The following is a 20,323-nucleotide window of genomic DNA, read 5'->3' as shown; positions in this document are numbered from 1 at the left end:
AGAGAGAGAGAGAAGCAGAGACAGAGAGAGGAGAACGCAGACAGAGAGAGAGAGAAGCAGAGAGAGAGAGAGAGAAGCAAGAGAGAGAGAGAGAGAAGCAGAAGAGAGAGAGAAGCAGAGAGAGAGAGAGAGAGCAGAGAGAAGAGAGAGAGAAGCAGAGAGAGAGAGAGAAGAAGCAGAGAGAGAGAGAGAGAGAGAGAGAGAGAGAGAGAGAGAGAAGCAGAGAGAGAGAAGCAGAGAGAGAGAGAGAGAGAAGCAGAGAGAGAGAGAAGCCAGCAGAAGTAGAAGCAGGAAGGGAGAAGAGAGAAGCAGAGACAGAAGCAGCAGATAGAGAGAAGGCAGAGAAAGAGAGAGAGAGAAGCAGAGGAACAGAGAGAGAGAGAAAGGCAGAGACCAGAGAGAGAGAGAAGCAGAGACAGAGAGAGAGAGAAGCAGAGACAGCTGGAGAGAGAGAAGCAGAGACAGAGAGAGAGAGAAGCAGAGAAGAGAGAGAGAGAAGCAGAGAGAGAGAGAGAGAAGCAGACGAGAGAGAGAGAGAAGCAGAGAGAGAGATGAGAGAATCAGAGAAGAGAGAGAGGAAGCAGCAGGAGAGCAGAGGAGAGCAGAAGCAGAGAGAGAGAGAGAGAGAAGGCCAGAGAGAGAGAGAGAGAAGCAGAGAGGGATGAGAGAGAAGCGAAGCGAGAGAGAAGCAGAGAGAGAGAGAAGCAGAGGCCGAGAGGAGAGAGAAGCAGAGAGAGAGAGAAGCAGAGGAGCAAGAAGAGAGAGAGAGAGAGAGAGAAGCAGAGGACGAGAGAGATTAGAAGCAGAGACAGAGGAGAGAGGAGACAGCAGAGACAGAGAGAGAGACGAAGCAGAGACAGAGAGGAGAGGAGAAGCAGAGACAGAAGAGGAGAGAAGCAAGAGGACAAGAGAGAGAGAGAAGCAGAGGAGAGAGAGAAGAGAAGCACGCAGAGAGAGAGAGAGAAGCAGAGATGAGAGACGAAGAGAAGCCAGAGAGAGGAGAGAGACGAAGCAGAGAGAGAAGATGAGAGCCAGAGAGAGAGAGAGAGAGAGAAGGCAAGAGAGGAGAGAGTGAGAGAGAGAGAGAGAGAGAGAGGCAGAGAGAGGAGAAGAGGAGAGCCAGAGAGAGAGAGAGAAGCAGAGACAGGGACAGAAGACAGGACAGACAGGACAGACAGACAGGACAGACAGGAACAGACAGATCAGACAGACAGACAGACGACAGACGACAGACAGGACAGACCAGACAGCCAGGGACAGACAGACAGACAGACAGACAGACAGACAGACAGACAGACAGACAGACAGACAGACAGACAGACAGACAGACAGACAGACAGGACAGACAGACAGAGAGAGAGAGAGAGAGAGAGAGAGAGAAGAGTTGTTTTTACTTTCAACTGAACATGTTCTTTAACATCCAGCTCCAAACCTCTGGATTTCTGTGTGTCTTCTTTTCCCAACTCATATTCCAAGCCTTACTCACCCATCTCCTCTTCCTCCTCCTCTTCACTCTCCTCCTCCTCCTCCTCCCCCATCCTCTCCTCTGTCTGCGTGGGCGTTTCTTGCACTTTGCTGCAGTCCTGGAGGTTCTCTGTTTAGGTGCCCGTCTCTGTGCCCGTGTGGACTGGCTTACGAAGCCCGGGTCGCTGGCAAAGCTGTCCACATCACTGGCTGCTTCCTCATCACCTGACGCTACAAACTCCTCCTCCTCCGTACTACACACACAAACACACACGCGTTAAAAGTTTGCATTTATAGTGCTCAAACAAAATATGACTTTACAATATGGGGTGTAGCTCCAAAGAGTAGCACCCACCCATACACATATCCACAGAATTACTAAGACTGACTTAAGGCCAGTCAGGCACAAACACACCTGGCGCTGAGCTGAAACTCCTCCTCGCTCTCTGCAGCCGTGCTGTCGCTCTCCAGGTCGTTGAGTCTCCTTCTCTTCCTGCTCCTGGTGGGAGGGGCCTGAGCTGTGGTTGGTCCTCGTTTCTCCTTCCCCTCCTCTGGGATGGTGGCAATGTCCTTACCCTGCCCCACCTCTACACACAGGACCAAAGGGTTACACAGGCAGGCCACTTTTCTGTCATCTAAACCCTCTTGTTCCTCATCCAAAATGACACCATATTCACTTAATATAGTGCACTATTAGGGCTAGGTTCTGACCCCAATTATTCCCACGCATAATAGAGAGACAAGTGATGGTATACAAATGTAAGCAAGGTTTGAAATGATTAAGTTTTAGTCAAATATTATATCTGTTTGGGCTTCTTGGGGTTAATTTGCAATCTACAACTTATTAGTAATTATGTTCCGGCCCCCCGACCATCCTCTCAGAAAAAAATCATCCCACAGCTGAATCTAGATGATGATCCCTGATATAGAGGATACGGTGCCATTTGAGACAGCCATTCAGTCCTCAGTCTACACACTCACTCCCTCTCTATTTCTCACCTCCTCCATCCTCATCTCTGACGTCTTCCTCTATCGCTTCATCAATGGCGTCATCAAAGTCATCAAACCTGGAACACACGCAGACACCACACACACACCAGGGTTTTAGTTTTCCTAGTCAGTCCTAGGAAACGAGGAGCATGACACACAGTGGAGAACGACTGCCCCCTCTCATTGAAGAGAGAGGGGGCACTTGATTTACAAACAGACAGTTAATACTGTTAATATTATCCAGCATACACAGTACATTGTGTATTTATAGTAAGCCCTCAGCGGTTGAAGTCATCCCCCTCCCCAGCCCTGAGTTGCCTCAGAGCCATAGCCTTTACCCGGGTGGCAGGTAGCCTAGCGGTTAAGAATATTAGGTAGCAGCCTGCCTGTTGGCTCTTGGTCAGGGTAGCCTATCCTTCTCCTTGAACTTTTAATTCATTTTAGACATCTCCTAACTTTTGCCACACACGGAGGGAGGCGCTATGACTGTAGCCTGTAGTATATTGCCGCTCTGATGACTTATGATGGGCCATCAACAAGCTACACACGCCATGCTCCACTCTCGTGAAAAGCAAGAGCAGCAGCATCAATTATTCAATTTCTCTCTCTACTGCAGCAGTCGGATATGAACGTGCCCTTCCGGACAAGTCAGTTAAACTTACACATACCCGAGACCCATGAAAATCAGATCCGACCCAGACTCAGGATATTATTTATAATTCTGGATCCGGACTTGCTCAGGTCCCAGATCGGGTCTCAGGTACAGGTGAATCCGTGAATCCATGAGACACCATCTTAACTGACTTCATTTGGTTTCAATGCGCTATGGAGTCTTCACATAGGAATGAACAGTGTCATGTGATTGATGGCTTTGTCCATTCATATATACAGTCATTGGGACAACGTGACCGAGAAGATTAAAATTTACCGGCCATTTGAGAAATTTACCAGACCCATATGTTCTGGGTGCGTAACCCATTAGGGCGTCCACCAACAGTGCTCAATTAAGGAGCTAATAAAACATCATTTTCAAACATTTGCCAAAATGCAATTCGTAGGAAAACGCCATTCTATACAGAGCACCTGGTGCGAGCAGTTTCATATGTGACAGAGATGAACATCTCTGTTAGAAACTTCGAATGAAGGTGAATCTGAAGACGCAACTAGGATGGGACACTAAAATGACTAGGATTGTGCCTTTGGCATCTGCACAACGAAAGAAAGTTGATATGAAAACCAATGGAACAGCAGAGAAATGCTGGTTTCAATGGCATCCGAGGAAGTCTTTATAAAATAAATGCCTCCACGTTTCTATAGTGTGATTTTGCCGAGGCTATTTTGAAGCAAGGTAAGACATGCCTCATAATATAGAGTAAAATATTCAGGTTTCAAACAATTAAGTATGTGTTTTCAAAATGCATACTGCCTCCAGCTCACAATGCAAAGTAGTGGGTGACATGCTCTTAGCCTGCCTACCATAGCCCATGCACTTGAATGGCGAATGGGAGGCAGCGCTTCAATTACCCTTTGAGAAAAAAACTAATAGTAGCTCTTTATAAATCGTGGCCAACAAAACTGTTTTTAACACACAACTGCATTTAGAATTGTTCCGCAATGACATGTTTCACTCTAGCAGCAACACGTTTGACAAGTGACATGCCGCTCATAATAGGCTCTGTATGCTGTGTGATAAATAAACACATGACGACTAACAAAAATACACACTCCCCAATTTAATTTCACTAAATTTAGCAAATTAACCTATAGACCAACGGTCAAATGCATTTACATCGACTGATATTTACATCAATGAATTCAACTAAATTTCAATGGGATTGTTTTTTTCTCCCGTTCAATTGGCAGGTAACAATTTTATTTAGCGGCTTTATTTCATTTATTTTTCATCTGCCAAACGCTGGCAATTACAGAAAACCTTGCAGACAAGCACACTATGAGACGGGAGTGTCACCATGACAACATGTGACTTATTTGAGCTGTGCTGTCACTTCTCTTTCACACACACACACCTGTAGCTGATACACTTCCTGGTTCTGGTAGACCTCCTTCCCAGGTTTTTGGTATTTTTTGCATCTTTCTTCTTCACCAGTTTCTCCTCTTCTTCCTCCCCTTCCTGCTAGAAACACATAACACACATACACAATTTCAGATTATGATCATTTATTTGGCCTTCTAGACTAATTTTGCCTGATAGTACACACACAAAATTAGGCTTACAGGAATGATGTTCTCCACACTGATTCCCACATACACCAGACGCTCCCTCCTACAGAGACAAAACACACAGGAATTCCACAACCATTTCAGTGTGTTAGGTGTGTGTGTGTGACAGTGTGTGAGTGAGACTGTGTGTGACGTGTGAGACTGTGTGTGGACTGTATGTTACCTCCTCTCAGCTCGGTCTCTTTTCTTCAGAGCGCAATCCAGATTTTGCAGCTGCTCCTCTAGTCTCTCACACAGCAGTTTCTACAGAGACCAGGGACAGTGTTAAAACACGCACGCACGGACAAACACACACACACTCTCTCTCTCTCTCACTTACGTGTTGGCAGGGTGGGCAGAACCATTCTCCCTCAGGTATGACCATGAGAGGGGGTCTGAGGCAGGCGGTGTGGTAACCACTATCACATGAATCACACAGCAGGATCTGCAGCAGAGAAACACACAGGTTGGTTTCAAACGGAGTGTACGCACCTTCAGGTGCTGGGTGTAAATAAACTCATGAAATCAAGAATAGATAGTGATCTGCAGAAGGGAAACAGTTGGCTTCACAGTAAAGCACACACAATATACCATAAGTCATTCAGATGCAGAGACGTAAAGAAACAAAGAAAACAACCATCTCCTCCACACACACATCTCACCAGTTCGGGGTGGTTGGGGAGTCCACAGTGGCTGCAGGGATCTTCATTAGGCATCTCCTCTGATTGGCTAGAGTCATCTGAGTCACAAATACTTCCCTCCCTCCCTCTCTCCTCCTTTCTCCCTCTCTCCTCCCCCTCCTCTCCTCCCTCATTCGGTTTGCATCTCTTCGCTCGAGTGTTTGACCAGCGGGGGCCTCGTTGTCTTCGTCTGCTCTGTAGACACATGCACAAACGGTTACAATCAATCACATTGATAAACAACATTTTCTTGACTATGATCATTTTGATATTCATACAAAGCCTTACACATCACTTAGATCTTATGTGTCGGAAAGATATCAATTTGTCTCTGTGGATGGTTTGTCCTCTGACAAATCAACTGTAAATTTCGGTGTTCCTCAAGGTTCCGTTTTAGGACCACTATTGTTTTCACTATATATTTTACCTCTATGTTTATGAATGACATCACCAAATGTTAACTTTCACTGCTATACGGATGACACACAGCTGTACATTTCGATGAAACATGGTGAAGCCCCAAAATTGCCCTCGCTGGAAGCATGTGTTTCAGACATAAGGAAGTGGATGGCTGCAAATGTTCTACTTTTAAACAAAAACAGAGATGTTTGTTCTAGGTCACAAGAAAATAAAAGAGATCTTCTGTTGAATCTGACAATTAATATTGATGGTTGTGCAGTCGTCCAAATAAAACTGTGAAGGACCTCGGCGTTACTCTGGACCCTGATCTCTCTTTTGACGAACATATCAAGACTGTTTCAAGGACAGCTTTTTCCATTTATGTAACATTGCAAAAATCAGAAACTTTCTGCCCAAAAATGAATCCATGCTTTTGTCACTTCTAGGTTAGACTACTGCAATGCTCTACTTTCCAGCTACCCGGATAAAGCACTAAATAAACATCAGTTAGTGTGAAACACAGCTGATATAATCTTGACTATAACCAAAAAATTTGATCATATTACTCCAGGTCTAGCCTCTCTACACTGGCTTCCTGTTAAGGCAAGGGCTGATTTCAAGGTTTTACTGCTAACCTACAAAGCATTACATGGGCTTACTCCTACCTATCTTTTCGATTTGGTCCTGCCGTACATACCTACAGGTACGCTACGGTCACAAGACGCAGGCCTGCTAACTGTCCCTAGAATTTCTAAGCAAAGAGCTGGAGGCAGGGCTTTCTCCTATAGAGCTCAATCTTTTTGGAATGGTCTACCTACCCATGTGAGAGACGCAGACTGTCTGGCCCAAGAGTGTGAAGGTGAACGGAAAGGCACTGGAGCAACGAACCGCCCTTGCTGTCTCTGCCTGGCCGGTTCCCCTATCTCCACAGGGATCCTCTGCCTCTAACCCTATTACAGGGGCTGAGTCATGGGCTTACTGGTGCTCTTCCATGCTGTCCCTAGGAGGGGTGTGTCACTTGAGTGGGTATTAGTCACTGACGTGTTCTTCCTGTCTGGGTTGGCGCCTCCCCCCCTTGGGTTGTGCCGTGGCGGAGATCTTTGTGGGCTATACTCAGCCTTGTCTCAAGATGGTAAGTTGGTGGTTGAAGATATACCTCTAGTGGTGTGGAGGCTGTGCTTTGGCAAAGTGGGTGGGGTTACATCCTGCCTGTTTGGCCCTGTCCGGGGGTATCGTCGGATGGGCCCATAGTGTCTCCCGACCCCTCCTGTCTCAGCCCCTAGTATTTATGTGTCGGGGGGCTAGGGTCTGTAATATCTGGAGTATTTCTCCTGTCTTATCCTGTGTCCTGTATGAATGTAAGCTCTCTCCACCCCCACCCAAGGACCATGCCTCAGGACTACCTGGCCTGATGACTCCTTGCTGTCCCCAGTCCACCTGGCCGTGCTGCTGCTCTAGTTTCAACTGTTCTGCCTTCGGCTATGGAACCCTGACCTGTTCACCGGACGTGCTACCTGTCCCAAATCTGCTGTTTTCAACTCTCTAGAGACAGCAGGAGCGGTAGAGATACTCTGAATGATCGGCTATGAAAAGCCAACTGACATTTACTCCTGAGGCGCTGACAAGTTGCACCCTCAACAACCACTGTGATTATTATTATTTGACCCTGCTGGTCATCTATGAACATTTGAACATCTTGGCCATGTTCTGTTATAATCTCCACCCAGAAGAGGACTGGCCACCCCACATAGCCTGGTTCCTCTCTAGGTTTCTTCCTAGGTTCTGGCCTTTCTAGGGAGATTTCCTAGCCACCGTGCTTCTACACCTGCATTGCTTGCTGTTTGGGGTTTTAGGCTGGGTTTCTGTACAGCACTTTGAGATAGCTGATGTAAGAAGGGCTTTATAAATACATTTGATTTGACTTATAAATTAGTAAATTGACTTTAAAACAAAGTAGTTACCTTTACAGTCCTGCTTTGTCCCTCAGGGTTTGCTCTCTTCTTTTGCCATTGAGCAGTCTTCTCCTCCTCTTCTTCCCTCCTCACTCCTGGGGGTGCGTCTTGGCTCTTCACCTTGTTTGGGCTGGGTCTGTAGGTAGGGTTGATCAGTAAAATATCTAAATATCAAATTACAGAACAATAGAGACCACTCCAAACACCACCAGCAGAGCTGGGGCACAGTTGGAAAAGATGGCCAAAGACAGTCAGAAGTGGAGAGCCTTTGTTGCTGCCCTATAAGCTATCAGGCACGACGGCGATGAGTGAGTGCGTGATATTACAGCAGAATATTGTATCTATTGTTCAGCTCTACATGATAAATTGTCACCTCAGTTGTTGTGATGAAAGAAATTATGTTATGGTAATAATCATTGAGACATTGTGATGGGAAGAGATTTAATCATGGACCTTACCTGCAGATCCGAGCCGATCTCCGCAGAGACCTCCCATCTCCCTGCTCCTCCGCCTTCTCCTCCTCTTCTCTCACGTTCTCTATCCTCTGGTTGGGAGGGATCTTTATCTTCAGCCTGATACCTTCTTTCTGAAGCTCAGAGGAGGCCTCAAGGGGACCCGGCCGGTCTGCTGCTCCATGTCCAGCTCCCCTCACCCTGGCATGGGCTGGTGTGTCTGTGCTGAGGGCCTCTCCCTGGTCCCTCTGTCCTTCTACAGTCTGGCTGCTCTCTGACTCCTGCTCCTTCTTTCCTGAAGTACTCTTCTTCTCCTCTTCCTCTGTTCCATGGCATCCCTTGCTTTTCTCCATATGGAGGGTGGTCTTTTTCTCTTTCTCTTCTTTCTCTTTTGTGTTGTCATCCCTCTCTCCAGACAGGTCTCCATCTAACCTCTCCCTCGCTTTCTCAATTCCATCCTCTCCTAATCTCTCCCTGGATCTCTCTCCTTTCTCCTTCCTTTCCCTCTCCTCTCCTCCTGCCTGTCTCTCCTGTCCTCTAGGCTCTAGGGGTGTTGGGGCTCCAGTCTCTCCCCAGCCAGGACTCTTCCTCACCAGGACTGACTGCCTGCTCCTCTCCTTGTCTGGAGCGCTGGCCCTCTCAGCCCCTTCCTCTGCCCCAGGTCTGGTTCTGTCCGTACAGAACAATCCACCATCTTGTTGCTGCGAGGCTGACCTGCAGATGACCCCCACATGACCTATACCCCCTGTGAGCCCTCCAAGCCCGTTTAGGGGAGCACCCCCATTGGTCAGCTCCTCTGGCAGTGGGACAGCTAGGCCCCCAGGTGGCGCTGACTGCCTCCCCAGCTGCTCCTCCTTGGTATGTGTTACTGAAGGGTTACGGACAATGATGCTACTGCTAGTACTGCTGCTATGGCTGTTGTTGTTGTGTTGGTTGCTGTGCATGTCATTGTTGTGATGTGTGTTGCTATGGTGACGGTTAGCGCCAAAGAGCTCTCTCTTCTTCAGTGGTATCTTGGCCTGCTGGTCGGTCCTCAGGGCCCGCTCCGCTTCCTCCTTCACAGGAGGAACTTCCTGTTTTGTCGTTGCCGAGACGGGCGCCATGACGACAGAGACAGCGTTGCTAGGGGAGTTGTTAAGCATTTGGGTCTCCTCTTTGACGAGCGCGGTGATGGTGCTCACTCTGTTGTCAATCACTTCTGACCTCTCCTCCTTCCTCACACTCTGTGTCTCTCCCTCTTCTTTCTCATCACATTTTTTCATTTCCTTTTCTTCCTTCATCTCAACTGCAATGTTTTCCTCTTTCACTGAGAATAACGGTTCAGACTTGGTTGGGTTTTCCTTCTCTGCTAACGATGCCATGTTGTCATCCGTACTAGTGGATTCTGGGTAGGTAGATGATCTACTCTTTTCTCGCTTATCCTCCTCTTCCTCCTTCTCTCTCTCTTTACTCTTGTTCTTGTCTTCCTCAGCCTTCCTCTTCTGTCTTGCCTTCTCCTCTTCCTCCTCTTCCTCCTCCTTTACCTCTCCTCCAGCCTCACCTTGAAAAATCATCACAGATGTTGACATGTTATATTGCAGCTCTGGTTCCAACATTCATTTATAATAACACAATTATAATATGTCAGTAGTAACAACACAATCATAATAATAGTAACTACACCATCATATTTCTAGTAACAACAGAACCCATACCCTCCTCTGTGTGTCTTCTCCCCCTCTCCACAGGTTTGGCAAAGTTGGATCCTCCCTCCTTCTCTCTGTCCATCTCTTTCTTTCTCTCCATCTCTCCCTCCTCTTTCTCCTTGTGTTCTGGGTCCAGCTGGGTCTTCAGGAGGTCCAGAGCATCGGCCAAGTCGTTCCGGGTTCTGAGGACAAACAGAACATTCTGAACATACAGCGCGGTAAAAAAGTATTTGCCCCCTTTCTGATTTTCTCTATATTTGCATATTCTTTGATAATGAGCGTTATCAGATCTTTAATCAAAAACTAATATTAAATAAATGGAACCTTAGTTTACAAATAACCACCAAAAAAATGTATACTTATTTTATTTATGTAAGTGACAAAGTTATGCAACACCCAATTCCACTGTGAAAAAGTAATTGCCCCCTTACACTCAATAACTGGTTGTGCCACCTTTAGCTGCAATGACTGCAACCAAAGGCTTCCTGTAGTTGTTGATCAGTCTCTCACATCATTGTGGAGGAATTCTGGTCCACTCTTGGATGCAGAACTGCTTTAACTCGGCGACATTTGTGGGTTTTCAAGCATGAACTGCTAGTTTCAATCACATCTCAATTGGGATTAGGTCTGGACTTTGACTAGGCCATTCCAAAACTTAAAATGGGTTGCTTTTCAACCTTTTTCATGTAGACTGATCAACAACTTCAGGAAGCGTTTGGTTGGAGTCATTGCAGTTAAAGGTGCAACAACCAGTTATTGAGGTCGCAATTACTATTCACAAAGGGGCACTGGGTGCTGCATAACTTTTTTTATGAAATATGTAATTGTTGTGTTATTTGTTCACTCAGGCTCCCTTTATCTAATATTAGGTTTAGGTTGAAGATCTGATAACATTCAGAATCAAAAATATGCAAAAGTAGAGAAAATTAGCAAGGGAGAAAATACTAATTCACAGCACTGTATATACAGTATACCCTTTCTCTCTTCTCAGATGCTCCAACTAGGGTTCCAAAAAATATATGCATCCATCCATCATTACCTGACGATACATCTCCAGGTGGATCCGTCCCAGTCGTCCTGTTCCTCTGTATACAGGCGAATGTTGTGTTGGGCGTCAGTCTGCAGCCAGTACATCAGGCCCTGTCTGTCTCTGCCCAAGGGCTGCAACCTCATTGCCTCCGCCTCCTCCTCGTTGACCAACGTCTTGAACTTCAGGTTGTCATCAAACTGGATCTCACACAGATACTGGGGTCAGAGAGACGAGGGGGTTAGGGTTAGACAGAGAGAAGAAAACAGTACAGTGCCTTCAGAAAGTATTCACACCCCTTTACTTTTTCCACATTTCATTGTCATTTCTTGTCAACGATCTACACAAAATACTCTAATTTCAAAGTGGGAAAAAAAATGATTAATGGAAAACAAATATATGTTAAGAATCACCTTCAGCAGCAATTACAGTTGTGGGTCTTTCTGGGTTAGTCTCTAAGAGCTTTGTAAACCTGGATTGTATAATATTTGCCAATTTTTTTTCTTTTTTAAATTCTCCAAGCTCTGTCAAGTTGGTTGTTAATCATTGCTAGACAGCCATTTTCAAGTCTTGCCATAGATTTTAAGCTGGATTTAAGTAACAACTGTTACTAGGCCACTCAGGAAAATTCAATGTCATCTTGGTAAGTAACTCCAGTGTATAATTGGCCTTGTGTTGGGGTCAAAATCCAAAGTAACAGCAAGTATCTGGTGTGGCCACCAGCTGCATTAAGTACTAGAGGTCGGCCGATTAATCGGGGCCGATTTCAAGTTTTCATAACAATCGGTAAACAGCATTTTTGTACACCGATTTTGGCCGATTACATTGCACTCCACGAGGAGACTGCGTGGCAGGCTGACTACCTGTTATGCGAGTGCCGCAAGGAGCCACGGTAAGGCGCCGACAGAGATGGCCGCCTCGCTTCGCGTTCCTAGGAAACTATGCAGTTTTTTGTTATTTCTTACATTAGTACCCCAGGTCATCTTAGGTTTCATTACATACAGTCGAGAAGAACTACTGAATATAAGATCAGCGTCAACTCACCATCAGTACGACCAAGAATATGTTTTTCGCGACGCGGATCCTGTGTTCTGCCTTACAAACAGTACAACGGAGCGGATCCTATGCAGCGACCCAAAAAAACGACTCCGAAAGAGAGGGAAACGAGGCGGTCTTCTGGTCAGACTCCGGAGACGGGCACACCGTGCACCACTCCCTAGCATTCTTCTTGCCAATGTCCAGTCTCTTGACAACAAGGTTGATGAAATCCGATCAAGGGTAGCATTCCAGAGGGACATCAGAGACTGTAATGTTCTTTGCTTCACGGAAACGTGGCTCACCGGAGAGATGCTATCCGAAGTGGTGCAGCCAACGGGTTTCTCCACGCATCGCGCCGACAGAAACAAACATCTTTCTGGTAAGAAGAGGGGTGGGGGCGTATGCCTTATGGCCAACGTGACATGGTGTGATGAAAGAAACATACAGGAACTCAAATCCTTCTGTTCACCTGATTTAGAATTCCTCACAATCAAATGTAGACCGCATTATCTGCCAAGAGAATTCTCTTCGATTATAATCACAGCCGTATATATCCCCCCCCAAGCAGACACATCGATGGCTCTGAACGAACTTTATTTAACTCTCTGCAAACTGGAAACAATTTATCCGGAGGCTGCATTCATTGTAGCTGGGGATTTTAACAAGGCTAATCTGAAAACAAGACTCCCTAAATTTTATCAGCATATCGATTGCACAACCAGGGGTGGAAAGACCTTGGATCATTGTTACTCTAACTTCCGCGACGCATATAAGGCCCTGCCCCGCCCCCCTTTCGGAAAAGCTGACCACGACTCCATTTTGTTGATCCCTGCCTACAGACAGAAACTAAAACAAGAGGCTCCCACGCTGAGGTCTGTCCAACGCTGGTCCGACCAAGCTGACTCCACACTCCAAGACTGCTTCCATCACGTGGACTGGGAGATGTTTCGTATTGCGCCAGATAACAACATTGACGAATACGCTGATTCGGTGTGCGAGTTCATTAGAACGTGCGTTGAAGATGTCGTTCCCATAGCAACGATTAAAACATTCCCTAACCAGAAACCGTGGATTGATGGCAGCATTCGTGTGAAACTGAAAGCGCGAACCACTGCTTTTAATCAGGGCAAGGTGTCTGGTAACATGACCGAATACAAACAGTGCAGCTATTCCCTCCGCAAGGCTATCAAACAAGCTAAGCGCCAGTACAGAGACAAAGTAGAATCTCAATTCAACGGCTCAGACACAAGAGGCATGTGGCAGGGTCTACAGTCAATCACGGACTACAGGAAGAAATCCAGCCCAGTCACGGACCAGGATGTCTTGCTCCCAGGCAGACTAAATAACTTTTTTGCCCGCTTTGAGGACAATACTGTGCCACTGACACGGCCTGCAACGAAAACATGCGGTCTCTCCTTCACTGCAGCCGAGGTGAGTAAGACATTTAAACGTGTTAACCCTCGCAAGGCTGCAGGCCCAGACGGCATCCCCAGCCGCGCCCTCAGAGCATGCGCAGACCAGCTGGCCGGTGTGTTTACGGACATATTCAATCAATCCCTATACCAGTCTGCTGTTCCCACATGCTTCAAGAGGGCCACCATTGTTCCTGTTCCCAAGAAAGCTAAGGTAACTGAGCTAAACGACTACCGCCCCGTAGCACTCACATCCGTCATCATGAAGTGCTTTGAGAGACTAGTCAAGGACCATATCACCTCCACCCTACCTGACACCCTAGACCCACTCCAATTTGCTTACCGCCCAAATAGGTCCACAGACGATGCAATCTCAACCACACTGCACACTGCCCTAACCCATCTGGACAAGAGGAATACCTATGTGAGAATGCTGTTCATCGACTACAGCTCGGCATTCAACACCATAGTACCCTCCAAGCTCGTCATCAAGCTCGAGACCCTGGGTCTCGACCCCGCCCTGTGCAACTGGGTACTGGACTTCCTGACGGGCCGCCCCCAGGTGGTGAGGGTAGGCAACAACATCTCCACCCCTCTGATCCTCAACACTGGGGCCCCACAAGGGTGCGTTCTGAGCCCTCTCCTGTACTCCCTGTTTACCCACGACTGCGTGGCCACACACGCCTCCAACTCAATCATCAAGTTTGCGGACGACACAACAGTGGTAGGCTTGATTACCAACAACGACGAGACGGCCTACAGGGAGGAGGTGAGGGCCCTCGGAGTGTGGTGTCAGGAAAATAACCTCACACTCAACGTCAACAAAACTAAGGAGATGATTGTGGACTTCAGGAAACAGCAGAGGGAACACCCCCCTATCCACATCGATGGAACAGTAGTGGAGAGGGTAGCAAGTTTTAAGTTCCTTGGCATACACATCACAGACAAACTGAATTGGTCCACTCACACAGACAGCATCGCGAAGAAGGCGCAGCAGCGCCTCTTCAACCTCAGGAGGCTGAAGAAATTCGGCTTGTCACCAAAAGCACTCACAAACTTCTACAGATGCACAATCGAGAGCATCCTGGCGGGGTGTATCACCGCCTGGTATGGCAACTGCACCGCCCTCAACCGTAAAGCTATCCAGAGGGTAGTGAGGTCTGCACAACGCATCACCGGGGGCAAACTACCTGCCCTCCAGGACACCTACACCACCCGATGCTACAGGAAGGCCATAAAGATCATCAAGGACATCAACCACCCGAGCCACTGCCTGTTCACCCCGCTGTCATCCAGAAGGCGAGGTCAGTACAGGTGCATCAAAGCTGGGACCGAGAGACTGAAAAACAGCTTCTATCTCAAGGCCATCAGACTGTTAAACAGCCACCACTAACATTGAGTGGCTGCTGCCAACACACTGTCAATGACACTGACTCAACTCTAGCCACTTTAATAATGGGAATTGATGGGAAATTATGTAAATATATCACTAGCCACTTTAAACAATGCTACCTTATATAATGTTACTTACCCTACATTATTCATCTCATATGCATATGTATATACTGTACTCTATATCATCGACTGCATCCTTATGTAATACATGTATCACTAGCCACTTTAACTATGCCACTTTGTTTACATACTCATCTCATATGTTATACTGTACTCGATATCATCTACTGTATCTTGCCTATGCTGCTTTGTACCATCACTCATTCATATATCCTTATGTACATATTCCTTATCTCCTTACACTGTGTATAAGACAGTAGTTTTTTTGGAATTGTTAGTTAGATTACTTGTTCGTTATTACTGCATTGTCGGAACTAGAAGCACAAGCATTTCGCTACACTCGCATTAACATCTGCTAACCATGTGTATGTGACAAATAACATTTGATTTGATTTGATTTTCTTAACATAATCACTAGTTAACTACACATGGTTGATGATATACTAGTTTATCTAGCTTGTCCTGCATTGCATATAATCGATGCGGTGCCTGTTAATTTACCATTGAATCACAGCCTACTTCGCCAAAGGGGCATTCGCGAAAAAAGCACTGTCGTTGCACCAATGTGTTCCTAACCATAAACATCAATGCCTTTCTGAAAATCAATACACAAGTATATATTTTTAAACCTGCATATTTAGTTAATATTGCCTGCTAACATGAATTTATTTTAACTAGAGAAATTGTGTCACTTCTCTTGTGTTCTGTGCAAGCAGAGTCAGGGTATATGCAGCAGTTTGGGCCGCCTGGCTCGTTGCGAACTGTGTGAAGACCATTTCTTCCTAACAAAAACCGTAATTAATTTTCCAGAATTGTACATCATTATGACATAACATTGATGGTTGTGCAATGTAACAGCAATATTTAGACTTAGGGATGCCACCCGTTAGATAAAATACGGAACGGTTCCATATTTCACTGAAAGAATAAACGTTTTGTTTTCAAAATGATAGTTTCCAGATTTGACCATATTAATGACCTAAGGCTCGTATTTCTGTGTGTGATTATACTACAATTAAGTTTAGGATTTGGTAGAGCAGTCCGAGTGAGCGGTGGTCGGCAGCAGCAGGCTCGTAAGCATTCATTCAAACAGCACTTTCCTGCATTTGCCAGCAGCTCTTCGCTCTGCTCCAAGCATTGCGCTGTTTATGACTTCAAGCCTATCAACTCCCGAGATTAGGCTGGCAATACTAAAGTACCTATTGGAACATCCAATAGTCAAAGGTATATGAAATACAAAATGATATAGAGAGAAATAGTCCTATAATAACTACAACCTAAAACTTCTTACCTGGGAATATTGAAGACTCATGTTAAAAGGAACCACCAGCTTTCATATGTTCTGAGCAAGGAACTTAAATGTTAGCTTTTTTACATGGCACATATTGCACTTTTACTTTCTTCTCCAACACTTTGTTTTTGCATTACTTAAACCAAATTGAACATGTTCCATTATTTATTTGAGACTAAATTGATTTTATTGATGTATTATATTAAGTTAAAATAGTTGTTCATTCAGTATTGTTGTAATTGTCATTATTACAAATATATATGTAATAATGACAATTTTTATATAAATATATATAAATTGTCAGATTAATCGATATCTGCTTTTTTTTGGTCCTCCAATAATCTATATTTTCGTTGAGAAATCATAAATCGGTCGACCTGTATTAAGTACTGCAGTGCATCTCCTCCTCATGGACTGCACCAGATTTGCCAGTTCTTGCTGTGAGATGTTACCCCACTCTTCCACCAAGGCACCTGCAAGTTCCTGGACATTTCTGGGGGGAATGGCCCTAGCCCTCACCCTCCGATCCAACAGGTCCCAGACGTGCTCAATGGGATTGAGATCCGGGCTCTTCGCTGGCCATGGCAGAACACTGACATTCCTGTCTTGCAGGAAATCACGCACAGAACGAGCAGTATGGCTGGTGGCATTGTCACGCTGGAGGGTCATGTCAGGATGAGCAGGGTACCACATGAGGGAGGAGGATGTCTTCCCTGTAACGCACAGCATTGAGATTGCCTGCAATAACAACAAGCTCAGTCTGATGATTCTGTGACACACCGCCCCAGACCATGACGGACCCTCCACCTCCAAATTGATCCCGCTCCAGAGTACAGGCCTCAGTGTATCGCTCATTCTTTCGACGATAAACGCAAATCCGACCATCACCCCTGGTGAGACAAAACCGCGACTCGTCAGTGAAGAGCACTTTTTAACAGTCCTGTCTGGTCCAGCGACTGTGGGTTTGTGCCCATAGGCGACGTTGTTGCCGGTGATGTCTGGTAAGGACCTGCCTTACAACAGGCCTACAAGCCCTCAGTCCAGCCTTTCTCAACTTATTGAGGACAGTTGTTGTTGCCATCCTGTACCTGTCCCGCAGGTGTGATTTTCAGATGTACCGATCCTGTGCAGGTGTTATTACACGTGGTCTGCCACTGCGAGGACCATCAGCTGTCCGTCCTGTGTCCCTGTAGCGCTGTCTTAGGCGTCTCACAATACAGACATTGCAATTTATTGCCCTGGCCACATCTGCAGTCCTCATGCCTCCTTGCAGCATGCCTAAGACACATTCACGCAGATGAGCAGGGACCCTGGACATCTTTCATTTGGTGTTTTTCAGAGTCAGTAGAAAGGCCTCTTTAGTGTCCTAAATTTTCATAACCGTGACCTTAATTGCCTACCTGCTGTAAGCTGTTAGTGTCTTAAAGGCCGTTCCACAGGTGCATGTTCATTAATTGTTTATGGTTCATTGAACAAGCATGGGAAACTGTGTTTAAACCATTTACAATGAAGATCTGTGAAGTTATTTGGATTTTTACGAATTATCTTTGAAAGACGAGGTCCTGAAAAAGGGCAGTGTCATTTTTTGCTGAGTTTACTATGTTGTTGATCCATCCTCAGTTCTCTCCTATCACAGCAATTCTGTAACTGGTTTAAAATCACCATTGGTCTCATGGTGAAATCCCTGAGCAGTATCCGTACTCTCCGTCAACCAGTTAGGAAGGACGCATGTAGCTTTGTAGTGACTGGGTGTATTTATACACCATCCAAAGTGTAATTAATCACTTCACCATGCTCAAAGGGATATTTAATGTCTGTTTTTTTTTTTTTTTAACCCATCTTCTTTGCAGTTTCGTTGTTGTATCTGTGCTTGAAATTCACTGCTCGGCTGAGGGATCTTACCGGGTTATTGTATGTGTGGGGTATAGAGATGAGTCATTAAAAAACCATGTTAAACACTATTATTCAACACAGAGTGAGTCCATGCAACTTATTACCTGACTTGTTAAGCACATTTGTACTACTGAAGTTATTTAGGCTTGCCATACAAAGGGGTTAAATACTTATTGACTCAGCTTTTAATTTTGTATTCAATATGCAAATATTTCTAAAAACATCATTCCACTTTGACATTATGGGGTATTGTGTGTAGATCAGTGACACAAAGTCTACATTTAATACATTTTAAATTCAGGCGGTAACACAACAAATTTTGGAAAAAGTCAAGAGGTCTGAATACTTCCTGAAGGCACTGTATATTATCAATATACTGTTCATACAGAGAGTAGATGTCACAGCAGACATAAAGAGGTAGACTAGTGTGATAGTCTGCACAAGGTGTGTGTGTCTTACTTTGAGGATGCTGGTTTTGCACTCCATGCTCAAATCCTGGTAGCCCTTGTGTTCCAGCTCCCAAGCCCAGCTACTGTTGATGTCCTGGCATACCTGTGTGATAAATATCCAGTCATTACAAGTGCTCACACACACACACACACACACACACACACACTAAGCACAGCTCACCTTAGCCAGGTACCTCTCCCACTTGTCTGCAGACACAGACTTGCCAAGCTTCCTCAGGAGCTTGACATGCAGCTCCACCAGTGGCTTGGGAACTGAGAGTGATACACACAGGGAGATAATACATTTTGTTATAAAACTAAACACACTGTCATAACACCAAACACCTATTACAACACCCAATGTGCTGTGGGAATACAAAAAATAATAATAGTGTTTAAATATCTAGCTAACAGTGGCACGGGTGGAGGTAAGATCAACAACAACTGTGATTCATTGTCATTTTTTGCATGAATATAAAAAACACGACGATGTGTTTGGTGAACAAGGGAGGAAATGTGGAAAAAGCTAACAACGTTATCACAGAAGTCTACATACAGTTAACTAACTAGCTAGCTAGTAACAACACATTTCCCACAGATACTGTAACGTTAGTGGCTAGCTAGGTACGCCACACACTGCTAGCCAGATAGCTAGCTGGCTAAATCGTGACAAGAAAGCCTCAGTAGCTACCATTGCCTCTAAAGAGGATTTAAATAGTTAGAAACTGTGGCAAATGTGCAGTCTGAGGAATTTGAAATCAGCGGTATTTTATTTGAATGAATTGATAGCCACCAGCAAAACTAATGTTAGCTTGGTTTAGCATGAAGTTGGCTAGCTCGGCTACATCACGCATTGCGCCTGCGCGAAATTGACAGTCAGCCACCCTGTACCAAGTAACGTTCGTGTTTTTATCGGACTATTTTGACAACTGTTTACGACACGATTTTCCACAATACGAGATCGATTCTATTCAAACGTTATTTACTCATACACACTGGGGCTAAGTTTGATACTTTTCTTGCACTAGTATGGGCAGGCAAGCATGGAAAAGTACACCTGATCGCTAGCTAGCTAACAAAATTATGCTAGCTAACTAGCTGGTTTGGTAATTCAAGCAGGAATGGCAAGTTAGCTACTTATCAAATAGCTAAGTAACGGTACATCTAGCTAGCTACATCAATCAGTAACGTTAGCCAGTTATACCCAGGCACATGTCACAGTGCGTGTGTGGAACCCCCCAGCCAGCTAGCTGTACTGGCTCCCTCCTGACCACCCAGCTAGCTAGCAAGTCAGTGATGAGGATGCTGAGACCCTCTTCCTCTCCCTTCCCACCTGTCGATGTGTCCCGGAGATACCTCTCCATCTGCGGAAACGTGAGTTCGGGGAGGTCCAGGGCTTGTCCGTAGCGCTCCAGGAACGAGCAGACCACTGCGAAACTGGGGCAGAGACCGGGGTTTGAGCCCTGCGCTGCCGCTAAAGCAGCCATTTTTCAGCCGGGGAGTAGGATGAGAATGAACGGAGTAGGGAGGACAGAAAAGAGCCCAGAATTCAGCGCGCCAACATCGCATCGTGGGTGGCTCTGTGACCAGGTAGTCCCCCCCACCACTACCCCACCACTACCCCCCCAGGGACGCAAGTTTCAAACATCAAGAATGTTCTTGTTGTGGTTTATTATCTAGGCCCATATGATTACTAAACATTTCATGACCTAGTAGGACAATTTGTCATATAGCTAGCAGGCATATTTTAGGTGATCTACAGTCTATATGTCATAACGTTGCGGCCATCGTGCATAATATAGCTAGTCCTTTTATTTCACATAGCTACGGTAGTTGGCGAATTACGTCAGTGGATA

General features: G+C 45.7%; 1 protein-coding gene across 1 annotated transcript in view; it reads right to left on the bottom strand.

Annotated features, from left to right (window-relative positions):
* Nucleotides 1-20,037, bottom strand: part of LOC109909414 (remodeling and spacing factor 1-like) — a 23,323-nt gene extending 3,286 nt beyond the window's left edge. Inside the window, exons 1-15 of the mRNA XM_031795279.1 lie at nt 19,801-20,037; nt 18,649-18,740; nt 18,478-18,570; nt 10,882-11,087; nt 9,820-10,024; nt 8,164-9,749; nt 7,715-7,841; nt 5,337-5,549; nt 5,015-5,119; nt 4,859-4,938; nt 4,690-4,738; nt 4,482-4,588; nt 2,464-2,531; nt 1,880-2,051; nt 1,487-1,718 (exon numbers count right to left, since the gene is read on the bottom strand). Coding sequence (XP_031651139.1) covers nt 1,487-1,718; nt 1,880-2,051; nt 2,464-2,531; nt 4,482-4,588; nt 4,690-4,738; nt 4,859-4,938; nt 5,015-5,119; nt 5,337-5,549; nt 7,715-7,841; nt 8,164-9,749; nt 9,820-10,024; nt 10,882-11,087; nt 18,478-18,570; nt 18,649-18,740; nt 19,801-19,954 — 3,489 coding nt within the window. The 5' untranslated portion in view covers nt 19,955-20,037. The remainder of the gene's footprint in view (nt 1-1,486; nt 1,719-1,879; nt 2,052-2,463; nt 2,532-4,481; nt 4,589-4,689; nt 4,739-4,858; nt 4,939-5,014; nt 5,120-5,336; nt 5,550-7,714; nt 7,842-8,163; nt 9,750-9,819; nt 10,025-10,881; nt 11,088-18,477; nt 18,571-18,648; nt 18,741-19,800) is intronic.
* Nucleotides 20,038-20,323: the final 286 nt, after the last annotated feature.

This window comes from Oncorhynchus kisutch, linkage group LG18 (genome assembly GCF_002021735.2).
Source record: "Oncorhynchus kisutch isolate 150728-3 linkage group LG18, Okis_V2, whole genome shotgun sequence".
Taxonomy (NCBI): domain Eukaryota; kingdom Metazoa; phylum Chordata; class Actinopteri; order Salmoniformes; family Salmonidae; genus Oncorhynchus; species Oncorhynchus kisutch.
Note: the sequence above shows the minus strand (reverse complement) of the source record. Positions and strands in the feature narration are given on the sequence as shown.